Here is a 12,906-nt window from a genome sequence, read left to right as displayed (position 1 = left end):
CTGGAAGACTCAGAGTTAAGCTTTTCTTTCAGAAAAGAACGGTACTGAAATCATTCTTAAGAAGGGAAGATGTGTTCGGAGTTTTGCCGACCGGATACAGCGAAAGTTTAATCTATCAACTAGTCACCTTCTTCTAGTTCACCTTCTTTGTTGCTCTGGTTGGTTGTAGCGCTATCCTATCGCGTGCAGAGTGAATTTGAAAGACAACCGTTTATCCCGCCTCTCAGATTGAGCCCTGCCAATGGGAAGTTCCCAGGCCCTACATCTTGTCAGGCTATTACTACATAGTTTTATTTGCACCCAATTGTTTATCATTGTACTAACACCCAATTAAACTAAAACTTCAAAGAGGATGTTTATAATTGTTACATTTCTTCTCTTCATGTCTTGTTATAATTAAAACAAATAATTGAAGGAAACAATAATAAGTGACTATAAAGAAAAAATATTTTTTAATAAAAAAATATGTTGACCTTGATATTTCAATGACAAGATGATCCTTAATGTTAAAAAAATATTAGCAATGAATGTTAAATGTCAGATTTAGTAGAATTAAACTTATTGCATCTGGCTTTTATTCCTAATAATGGCCAAGTTATGGCCAAGGTCTTCTGAATAGGAAAATTACCTTGACCATGCCTGTTAAAGGTTAAAATTCAACCATTATGGTCATAACAATATCAGAAATTAATTCCACATACAATAGGAAGTCTAAATGGAGGTATTACATGTGTATATACATTCAGAAACATAGAAGTTGGATTTTCATCATCATCCATCGGCGGCCATATTTGATTTGACCACTACGTCATTCGTGGCACTATGGCGGACGAGCACCTCTGTGATTTTTCATGTCTAGGGACCCACTAACTCAGTTCAAATGAGAAATTCCCCCAACACCAAATTGCGAACGGGTCTACAGGACAGGTACTGGATTATAAGCTGAAAAGTTTTAGCTGAAGGATATTAAAGCCCCTTAAAGTCTCAATTTTCAATATTGATTCCAATAAATATATCCATTTAAATCCTCTGTCTGAGAGCCCAGTTGAAATCAGTGACAAATTCTGCCCACAGATCGAGTGCAACACTTCCAACAACAGATGGTGACATGGAAAAAACAAGGGGAGGAACCTAAATGAATGATACAAAATTAACAAATAAGAGTGAAATGTCTTTTCTCTGTTGTAATGCTTTTAAACCCAGCAGGATAAATAGTCAGAAAAGCCCTCGGCAAACCGTAACCATAACAACAGTCACATTAAGGCCTGAGTGGAAATAACTTTAATTCACTTTCACTGCATTTGAATTAGTCAGATGGGATGAGTGTGTGTGTGTGTGTGTGTGTGTGTGTGTCGCACTTCATCATTTTAATGGATCAGCCAAGAGAGAGTGAATAATGGCAAATTTGTGTATTACTGAGTGTGTGTGTGTGTGTGTGTGTGTGTGTGTGTGTGTGTGTGTGTGTGTGTGTGTGTGTGTGTGTGTGTGTGTGTGTGTGTGTGTGTGTGTGTGTGTGTGTGTGTTTAATTTCTATATTATTCTAGTTATGTAATGTACATTCTTATTGTGTTCATCAAGCCTAGAAATCAATTCATTATTAGGGTCACAAACTCAGACCAGCTTCAAAACGTGTACAGACACCTGGATAGGATACAGGTGAAGACCTAAAGAAGTGCTTGAAACTAATTCATATGCATGAATAAATCCACACACACACACACACAAATCCATACACACACATTCAGATGCACATACCCGCACATATAAACAGACACACATGCAAAAATGCCAACACGCGCGCGCACACACACCTCATACATGCAGAAGTTCCTGCACACGCACAAATACACACGTACGTACACACAAATACATATGCATAAATATTGCGCACACATACATACATAAACAAACAAACACACACGTATGCACACATATCCACACATTCTGTACAAAAACACACATGTACATAGTACACATACACACAAATATGCACACACATACTCACACACAGCAAAATTTAAATTCAAGAAAAAACATCTAAATATTAATAATATGCTAACCGTATATAAATAATACTACAATAACAGACACACACACGGGGGGAAAAAGAAAAATAAAGTAGTGAGCTGCAGCGGTTCATCGCTCTGATGGGTTTCAATTCACAAAGAAGAAAGTAAAGATCAAACAATAACTAGGACTGATGGGTGGATAAATAGAGCTTATTATCTCACACGACTGTGTGCATATTATATTAGATTGTATTAAAAAATTATAACTTTTCATGTGCACAGAATAGTGTAATAAAATGTCAGACATTTAGATAAAGTTCTGAGTGAAACTCTTTCATTAAAACTGATCTCAATCTTTGGCTTTTATGCATGGCGATTGTGTCTGTATGCATCTGACATCCGTGCGGTCCAGGACTGCTGATCTGAGATCAGATAGGGTTTGTGTGTTTGTTCTGATCTCAGAGAATCAAACTGCTCTCACTTCAGCAGATGCTTCTTCAAAACCAGCCGATTTGAAATCTCTTTGACGACGCGAGTTAAAAGAATGCGGCAGATCCGTGGGCAGATGAGAGATTCTGGGTAATTCATTCGCTCGTTCTTTCTTTTAACGATTCAATAATTTCCGTCTGTCAGGTTTCCGAGCGGAATAATTTGAGCTAGCTGCTCTCATATTATTATTCATGAATCCAATTTCACCTCAAGTGGAAATTAAATGTGTCAAATGTAGATCCACATTTCAGTGTGTCTGTGCGTGTTTTCTGTTCAAAAGGCCTAAAGATGCTCATCATCATAATTATCATGACTGAGTCATGAGATGTTTGACATATATGTATTTAAAGGGGTACTTCACCACTGGCTTTAATAAACTCTACTATGCAGTGAGAGGCAAATTTGTTTTTAAATCAGTGCTACTTGACTAGAGAAAACAGCGGGAAAGCCTGATCCCTTCCCATTTGCCAAATATGAAAACTTCAACACTCATAATGCACTGGGCATGTTGCCGTTCGAGGCCACTCCCTCCAGTCTGCTATCGATATGCTTGACCAGTCAAATACCGCCTTGCTTTAGTATGAAATACAACTTAAAAAAGGGAATTAAAAATCCTTAAAGGGGTACTTCAGCGCTGGGAAGATGAATCTGTATTTAAACTGGGTCACCAATGTAGTAGAAATGTGAAATTATTTTTTAATTTGGTACCTTTTAGACTGAGAAAAGACAAAAAAATTATTTTTGTCTCATGGGGATGAAAGACTACAATTCCCAGAATGCTTCGCTGCCCTGTGAGGCCATTCCCAAAGCCACCAACTTGATTACAGTGACTGAGTTAGAGAAGACACTACAATTAAAAACTGAACGTGTCTGTTCAATATAATGAGCGAGTCGCCGCGTGAGGATCACAGCACTGAGCACTGACTGCAGGAGTGAGAGAAATGAGCTGATGAGGTCTCGTGATGAGAGCTGAGGTAATCGCGACTACACTCGCGGCATACATTCACAACGCGAGTTCAGTCTGGCACGCGTTTCAGTTCATGCCTTTACAAGCTTAACTTTCATAGAAATTAATTTGAGAAGTCAGAAGACGCACATTGCTCACCATAGCTCCGTTTAAATTACTGAGTGTAGTTGCAAGCTGAGCGTAATCTCCCATCCCCCATGCGCAGAGTCAAAACATGCAGAAATGGCTCCCTCTGCTGGCTGTAGTCTTTAGCCTTTGGGCAAACATTCCTCCTATGATGAAAATATTGTCAATTTGCATCATAGGAGGAATTTTTCCAGAAATAAAATGCATAAATCTCTTGTCTCAGGGGGATATGAGGGGGGAAAGCACAATCATTTGAATATACTCCAGGGTTTCTACTGATACACAGCCATATGCTAATCGCTGAAGTAACCCTTTAAGGTCAGGAATCGGATACATGTTGGAGGAGTCTGGGTTTGGCGGTTGCCAGGAGAGCGGTACTTGCCTGACTGCATTGTGCCAAGTGTAAAGTTTGGTGGAGGGAGATTATGGTGTGGGATAGGGCAGGGCGATATCTCGATATTTAAAATATATTTTTTAAACTCGATATGGATTTGGACTCTGATTCCGCCACTCTTTATTTGTTTGCCTTCTCTGTGTTGTGCTCACGTGCCTCCGGCCTCGTTGCTTTTGTTCCCCCTCCCCTCGCGTGTTGTCTCATTGAACACAGCGGAGTTCGCAACCAGGTGAGGATTAGTTATCATGTTGACTAGCGTGTGTGTTGTTCAAGACTCAGTTTAGAGACCACGTTTTTCCTTCTAACACAACTGCTTGCTAAAATTCATAAAGAAATATTAATGTTCATCATAGTTCAAATCACAAGTTTCACCCACAGTCAGGTGATTGACACTATTGGTGCGAGACGCGGTCACAATCATGTCAGTTTATGATTTGTGTCTAACTGATTGCATGGTTTTAGGTTAAAATGTCAAAATGATCGCATATCATTTGAAAACATTTAAAAATGATTGCAATATCATTACTATTATTATTTTGTCAGCTTTATCACGGGATTATGATGAATAGGTCTATTCATGTTTTAACCAAGAGGGAAATACGAGACATCCCGGGTGTCCTATGAGACACAGTGCTCTTCTGTAAGTTGTGCTGTAGCCTAAGCCTATCATATAGCCTACCTTCTGACGTTCATATTTCGTTCTGTAACTGGAAAAGAAGTGAATATCGGCTCATGTGTACATGATCCACATGATGAGGCGCTCAGTCAAGCTTTAGTAAAGAGAGCGACATCTACTGTTTGAATTTTGATACAAATTTAACAGGAAGTGGTGTTATGACAAAATCAGTTTATTTATATCTCAGTCATGCCCCCATCTTTCTGCAAAATGCTTACTGTTTACTTTAAGTGTAAAAAAGATTTGCTTTGATTCATCTTTTGGAAGCATGAAATGAACAGTGTTGCCACAGTTACTTTGAAAAAGTAATCTGATTACTGATTACTGATTACTCCTTTAAAAAGTAACTTAGTTACTTTACAGATTACTTGATTTTAAAAGTAACTAAGTTAGATTACAAGTTACTTTATTAGTTACATTCAGCAGTTGCCGACAACACCGCTGCCGCCTCAAAATAGAAATGACAACCGTTTTTGGCAACAGCAACACACTTTATTGTATTTATGCCCGAGACTGACGGTCCCGACTTTTTTACGCCCCCTTTTTTAGGCTTCTCCTTCGTTTTATATTTATTTTAATAATTAAAATGAACAATGAGATGTGCTGGTGGAAACAACATGAGACCATGATAGCTTACGCCACTGTCAAGATATGGCTCGCGCAGGGTTAAAGAGTCCGTTTCTTCAGAGCAGCTGCTAGAGTTATGGCCTTTTTACAACTGGTTCCTTCATTCGTTTTCTCTGACCAGGTATCTATCGGATTGCTAAATGACCAGGAGTAACGTTAGGCCTAAATGCCTTCCGAGAGTCTTTCCAGACGTATTTAATTCCGATCACTCAAACAAACCAATTCAGAAGGTGCATGAAAGCATTTCAAACTAAACCGGACAAATGTAAATATATCTGGTTGTTTAAACCACATGTGTAAATTTTACTCCTGGCAAATAATTAAAAAATAAATGTGTGAGAGCGTGTTATGTTGTAGTCAGATAGATATGACGGTGCTACTGCAACATCGCTGCAGATGAGTAAAGCAAGCCAACGCATATGGCCGTAAATGAAACTTTAAAATAAGTCACACAAAACACAATCATCTTCAATATAAAATAATGAGACTAATGGTCTTACCAGTGCTTAGGTCGCTCTCTCTCTCATATTGCGATCATTGAATTTAAAATGAGCTGCTGAATAAAATGCTGGAATCTTTTGCTTTGATGTGAACTCCGTTAAATGAGCATATACCGCGGGAATTGAAGATCGGATTTATATTAATTTTGCTGAAGTGTAAGGTAGGCTATAAGACAACCTGCCTGTACTTTTTTTGTTTGTTTGTTTAGATTGTGTAGCCCGTTTCGGGTTTTTTGAGCACCGTTGCGAGCATGTTGTGAGCAGTAGGCTAATCTATCAGCTGCCTCAGCTCGTCAGAAATGCCTTTGTGGTGGTATAATAACTAGCCTACTTTGTTTTTAATGTCAAAGTAGTTATATTTCGTTTCGTTTATTTTTTAAGTTCATTTAGAAAAATGTTTGGAGCAATTTTTGTTTGTTAAATTAAAGTTTTAATTTTTTTATGTGACCCAGTGAGTTAACCGCATGTTTAATAGCCTAGTCTCTCAAACCAACTCTTGAATTGTCTTGCCTATATAAACTTTAATTTAACAAACAAAATAAGGATAATAAAAAACGAAACGAAAAATAACTACTTTGACATTAAAAACAAAACTGAACTATTTTAATGGCTGCAACAGTGTAAAAAATAAAATAAATAAATAAAAAACACAGCTCCAGCCCTCGGGCTGAGAACTTTGATAAGCTGTCGGTTTTTACAAAGGAAAATGACTAAAATAGTAACTCACAGTGACTTGGATAAGTAACTTTAATCTGATTACTGGTTTGGAAATAGTAACGCGTTAGATTACTCGTTACTGGAAAAAAGTAGTCAGATTAGAGTAACGCGTTACTATGTAACGCGTTACTGGCATCACTGGAAATGAATGAAAAGAAGGATATATGTATTATTTATTTATTTTTACAGTTAAATTATTATTATTTATGTAATATGGGAGTTTTTTTTTTTTAAATGTCGCAAAAGCACTTTGTTCCTACATGAACTGACTACCTCTTTGCACGTCAATAAAAAAAAAGAATTTGTGGTATTTGGCATATTTGTTTTTGCTGTAGTTTTTAGGGGGTTATTTTTCCTGTAAAGATAGAGAGATATATATCGTATATCGAGATATAGCAAAATATATCGAGATATATTTTTTTGCTCCATATCGCCCAGCCAAAGTGTGGGATTGTTTTTCAGGGGTTGGGCTTCAGCATACCAAGACATTTTGGACAATTTCATGCTCCCGACTTAGTGGGAACAGTTTGGGTATGGCCGCTTCCTGCTCCAGCATGACTGCGCTCCAGTGCACAAAGCGTTGGTCCATAAACACATGGATGAGTGTGTTTGGTGTGGAGGAACTTGACTGTCCTGCACAAAGTCCTGACCTCGACCCGACAGAACACCTTTGGGATGAATTAGAGCGGAGACTGTGAGACTATTATTTTGCACTTTTTACTTACACAGTGTGCTTTTTTTATACTTTCATTTATATTGTTTATATTTTTGTTATTTGTGTTTTATTATACGAGTTAGAATTATTTTATTTTAAATGTCACTTTGCAAATGGAGATTCAGCCATCGTCATCTGCTCACTGCCACCTGTCGCTGTTCCCATCAGGCCTTGTTTCTCCTCCAGGTGAGGCTAATACAGTAGAGGTAATTATACAGCATATAAATGTCTCATTCCTCTCGTGCTCATTTCAGAGTGACATTTCACAAAATAGGGCCTCATTTTCCAGCGGCCGGCCGGATAAATTTCAATTAAAATGCCTGTCAGGGCGGCTTACGGGAACACGGTAATTCAAAAATAAATAAAATGACACACGAATATATGAATAAGTAAACAGCTTGCCGCATCATGCAGGACAAAAGAGGAATCCTCGCATTGTGATATCAAGCAGCCCTGGACCAATCAGTAGAGGTGAAGGAGCAACACTCATGAATGTTTATGAGTAACGCACCGGACACATATGGAAGGAGCGACTTATGATTGTGCTCGTAAAATGCACAAATTTATTTCTGAAACCTGATGTCTCATGCAAACTAAGAGGATGTTGACTCCAATGTGAGAAATGTCATTCGTGTAGAGATCGTATCTGATTTCATGGCAAACTGATCAAAAACAGATCAATACTGCCTAGTGTTGGTTTCTAAAATGCTGTTGTATTTCACACTAGACCTGCAAGTAAAGTATCTCTAAAACTCAGGCCTCAAGACAAAATGTCACAGGCAATCACGTCTGTCAGAATATCTAATAAGATTAACCATTTAAAAAAATAGTGCACATGAAATGCAAGAACTCGTCAGGTCCAATAATACACACTTCACCATGTACTGTATGTGAGTGTGTGTCTATCACTAGTGGTCAACAATCCATCATGACTCTCATGAGCAAAATCATCAGAGTCTTTAGTAAAACACACACACACACAAACACATTCATCATCTGTCTGCATCTCATTGAAGTTAAAGAGCATGCATGCACACACACACACACACACACCATTCATCACTTTATAGCATCTAGTTAACAGGCCGTTTGGCAGGAGCAGGCCAGAGGCTATCATATAAACCTAGCGAAAGAAAGAGTGGAGGAAAAGACTGTGGGGAAGGGGAAGGGGAAGGGGAAGGGAAGGGAAGGGAAGGGAAGGGAAGGGAAGGGAAGGGAAGGGAAGGGAAGGGAAGGGAAGGGAAGGGAAGGGAAGGGAAGGGAAGGGAAGGGAAGGGAAGGGAAGGGAAGGGAAGGGAAGGGAAGGGAAGGGAAGGGAAGGGAAGGGAAGGGAAGGGGGAAGGGGGAAGGGGGAAGGGGGAAGGGGGAAGGGGGAAGGGGGAAGGGGGAAGGGGGAAGGGGGAAGGGGAAGGGGAAGGGGAAGGGGAAGGGGAAGGGGAAGGGGAAGGGGAAGGGGAAGGGAAGGGAAGGGAAGGGAAGGGAAGGGAAGGGAAGGGAAGGGAAGGGAAGGGAAGGGAAGGGAAGGGAAGGGAAGGGAAGGGAAGGGAAGGGAAGGGAAGGGAAGGGAAGGGAAGGGAAGGGAAGGGAAGGGAAGGGAAGGGAAGGGAAGGGAAGGGAAGGGAAGGGAAGGGAAGGGAAGGGAAGGGAAGGGAAGGGAACTTGCATATAACTATAGGACCCTAAAAATAGTACAAAATATTAAATATGGCTTTTTGCACAAAAAAAGATTCAACACTTAATTTGAATGTGTTCGTTCACTGAATGCAAAATTACACAATCACCCAATGAATTCACTAAAGCAACCATTGATTTATCATTCAGCAAAGTTTCAATTAGTGAGAAAAAATGTATAATTTTGGTGACAATCAGCAAATTTAAAAATATAAGGACTTAATATCACATTCACAACACAACAAATAACTATAATTACGAAGCGTCAACAAACATTAAAACTCAACAGTAATACAATCAATAGTAATAGTAAGCTAACGGGTAAAACAATAATCCTATAACAGTAAATAAATATTATATTCAAACCACAATGCATGCTGGGAACTTATAAGCACTACATTTTGAGGAAAAAATCTTTCAATTTAAAAGTCTTTGCTTAGACAACGGTGTTTGACTAGATTGAAGAATTCTAGTTTAGTGTTAGTTTTTAAAAAATTGTATATTGTGTGTGTGTGTGTGTGTGTGTGTGTGTGTGTGTGTGTGTGTGTGTGTGTGTGTGTGTGTGTGTGTGTGTGTGTGTGTGTGTGTGTGTGTGTGTGTGTGTGTGTGTGTGTGTTTCACCTTGTCTGTGGAAGAGTTTGCTGCCCACTATCTCAGTCATGGATGCCACTTTCTGTTTCTGTAGTTTATCCGGGGGAATGCAGGTGTAGAAATCATACAGCAGCTTACTGCACACAGACACACAGCAACATGTATTAAAAAAAAGATTCATGCATTTAATTTCTCTAATCAGTTTTGGGATGTTTTAGTCAAGTTTAATCAGCTTTTGAAGAACAGTAACTGCCAGTTTGTATTTTTAGTAAAAGATAAAAATAGAAAAAAATGAATCCATAAATTAATGTTAAAGCTGCCGCGGGCAGAGAAAGTGACCTGTGCTTTATTGATCGAGCCTGAACGCCACCGGTGTCTGTGAGAAACTACTGTATCATATCGACCCTCTCGAAGCCGCTAGAATGGCCTGTGTTGTGTGTGTAGTGATGAATCGGACACCACTTAAAGCTACACACAAGCTCCCCAGCTCTAACTAGATAAAAACACTCAAAATAAAACTCTACTTCTGCAATCCAAATGAGAGAAACTGGAGCCGAGTCATCAGACATCTGCCTCAGTTAGCCGCATGATCAGCTTGGTTAAAGTCACATTACGGTTATAATAACATTAGTGTTTGAGAGCAGCTCAGGGAAATGCAGGAGGACAGGTGCATTAAAGACCATCAGCATCAGAATGAAGGAGAACCTCTGCCATTGTTGCGATTGATTTCTGCAGTTACTGAAGTCACAAACTTGACGTCAGTCTTTAAAGTGTCATCAAGCACTTGTAGAAAATGTTGTTAGGCTCCTCGGTACATCAGTCAATACGGCATATTGAGATGGTCAAGTTAAGAGCGGTCTGTGCCGTCCGCGTCAGGACTGATCAGGGCTTGTTTTAGGCTGTTAGGAGACTCACCTGAGGAGTTTAGGATCGAAAACTGTCTCCACGTCTTGCAAGACTGTGGGCAAATACTTCAGAGCAGCCACCTACACACACACACACACACACACACACACACACAGTTGTTACAATAACAAGAGGGTCTTATTGTAACGTGATACCCATATATACCCATATTATATCCATTATGTATTGTGTATATATACACATATTTAATGATATGCGATCATATAAACGATCATATTTTAACATATTTTGAATTATATTGTATAGGTCACTACTCAATTAAGCCAAATTGTAACACTTATGTAACACCTTTGTATTGAATTTATGGTCCAAACTGACTCGATTATACACTTTCAGGACACTTTCAGCAGGTAAACCCGAGTGAACTGAGCCTAGTAATCCCAGACTTTTGTGCCTCACTGCGTCATCAAACATTTAATGTGTGAATTATGCATAATTGAACTGAATAAGCTAAAAACCGTATAGTAGGACACACATTCTTACCTGCTGCAGTAGTGTAGTGGTGTAGTCACTTTTCATCAGGTTATTGATGGACTCAAATAAACTTTTGAGAGATTCTTCAAACTCGGCCTGTTCCTTGCCTTCATACAGTCTGAAGAGAGACAGAGGACGCTTGAGAACAGTGTAGTACATTTCACATCTCGGTATCACACATCAGCCATTAAATCTGCTGGTCTTCAGTGTTGTAAATACAACTAAATCTGCTAAACAGGCGCAACACAACTAGATCTTCAAACTGATGTTCCACCTCCATACGGCACATCATTATTCTGTTATTTAAAAGTAATTCTTTACATTACAATATTACTGTCTCATAATTGTAATGCGTTACATTACTCCTGTATTACTTTTTGAGTTACTTTCACCAAAATAACTACAGAAGTAGAACTTAACATTCTAAAATGACAAAATGTAGGCTACTACAGAGCATTTTATATTCAGTAGAAGGCGATATAATGTAGCATAATGACTGTGGGCTATCTAGGCTAACAATATAAATAATTGGCAAAGTGAAGCATTAAAGACAGAATCACAAACGATCCAAGTCGTTTGTCACACAATACAAAGGTACACCAGCAAGAGGGAGATGAATTAAGTAAATCGCTATACTAATATATTAGAAACTATCATATAGTCTTTATTTACAAACTTGGACACCACAAGTCTATTGACTGAACACAAACAGGTACCTTATGGTGATGATAAACAGGGCAACTTCTAAAGTTTGTTGGAGGGGGGATTATGGTGTCAGGTGGTTTTTCAGGGGTTAGGCTTGGCCCCTTAGTTCCAGTGAAAGGAACTCTAAATGGAACTCAATTTCCTGCTCCCAACTTTGTGGGAACAGTTTGGGGATTGTCGCTTCCTGCTCCAACATGACTACGCACTAGAGCACAAAGAAAGGTCCATGAAGACATGGATGAGCGAGTTTGGTGTGGAGGAACTTGACTGGCCTGCACAGAGTCCTGACCTCAACCCGATAGAGCACCTTTGGGATGAATTAGAGCGGAGAGAGATTAATTGGTTGGTCGACCAATTACAGTGCATGTCCAAAAGCTTCCATTAGCATATCTGATTTTCAGCTCCAGATCAGTAACAACGGCGTCAGCTTTACCGTATCAATATCATCCTTTAGAAGTGGCTTTGGTTTTGGCAGCAGAAAACTTTGCCTTCTCAACATGAACAACTTTATGGCTGTCACTGTTCCTTGATTAAATCTGATTACTCGATTTAAAAAAAAATCCTTGATTGCAATTTACCCGTGTCGAGTAACCGGCAAAATACCGTAAGTGGCACATTCCACTGACAAGAATCCATGATCCATGAATCCACCGCATTATTAGACTCTTTTTTAAGGCTCCACAATGTATTAAAAGCAGTTAAAAACCTCACAAAGGCACATATGCCCCGCAGGTTTAATATGCGCTTCATTTACGTGTGTGTAGACTACTATTGTGCGTCACGTTCATCTGTTGTTCATCTCAATGTGCGCCATCTAACCAGATTTGTAAGGTAAATCATTAAACAACAATTAAACAAGAATTTGATTGGCTGTAGAGTATAACAACTCAAGACCGTAGGCGCCCTCTGCAGGCATTTGTTATAATACATAATGTACACACGATGATTGTTTGTATTTTGTATATTATGTATTTCAACAGTGATTTTTTTTATACTTAATTTGATCCACATATCATTGCCTCATTGTTCTTGTATATGTATTTTAAGTCATTTTAAAGGCTTGCGTCTTTGCTTAGGTCTGTATTTACTACTACAAAAAAATATCTGATTACTCAATAAGTCGCCAAATAATAAACCGATTACTCAATTGCCAAAATAATTTAGTGACAGCCCTAAACAACATGCACCAAACTCTTCCAGGCTCAGCTACAAAGGAGACGTCATTTACAGATAGCCAATGAAAACCATAGGCTGGCAGTATGCAAATATGTTACACACCTATGAATGAAATGAGCCTTGAATAACTGATGGCTCATTT

At 39.0% G+C, this 12,906-nt stretch overlaps 1 protein-coding gene across 2 annotated transcripts in view; it reads right to left on the bottom strand.

Annotated features, from left to right (window-relative positions):
- The window catches only part of dock2-like (dedicator of cytokinesis protein 2), a 156,382-nt gene that overhangs the window by 103,289 nt on the left and 40,187 nt on the right, over window positions 1–12,906 (bottom strand). For both annotated transcript variants that reach the window (XM_067456911.1, XM_067456912.1), the window contains exons 22-24: window positions 10,893–11,001; window positions 10,398–10,468; window positions 9,513–9,619 (exon numbers count right to left, since the gene is read on the bottom strand). In XM_067456911.1, the coding sequence (XP_067313012.1) occupies window positions 9,513–9,619; window positions 10,398–10,468; window positions 10,893–11,001 (287 nt within the window). The remainder of the gene's footprint in view (window positions 1–9,512; window positions 9,620–10,397; window positions 10,469–10,892; window positions 11,002–12,906) is intronic.

This window comes from Pseudorasbora parva, chromosome 11 (genome assembly GCF_024679245.1).
Source record: "Pseudorasbora parva isolate DD20220531a chromosome 11, ASM2467924v1, whole genome shotgun sequence".
In the NCBI taxonomy this organism is placed as follows: Eukaryota; Metazoa; Chordata; class Actinopteri; order Cypriniformes; family Gobionidae; genus Pseudorasbora; species Pseudorasbora parva.
Note: the sequence above shows the minus strand (reverse complement) of the source record. Positions and strands in the feature narration are given on the sequence as shown.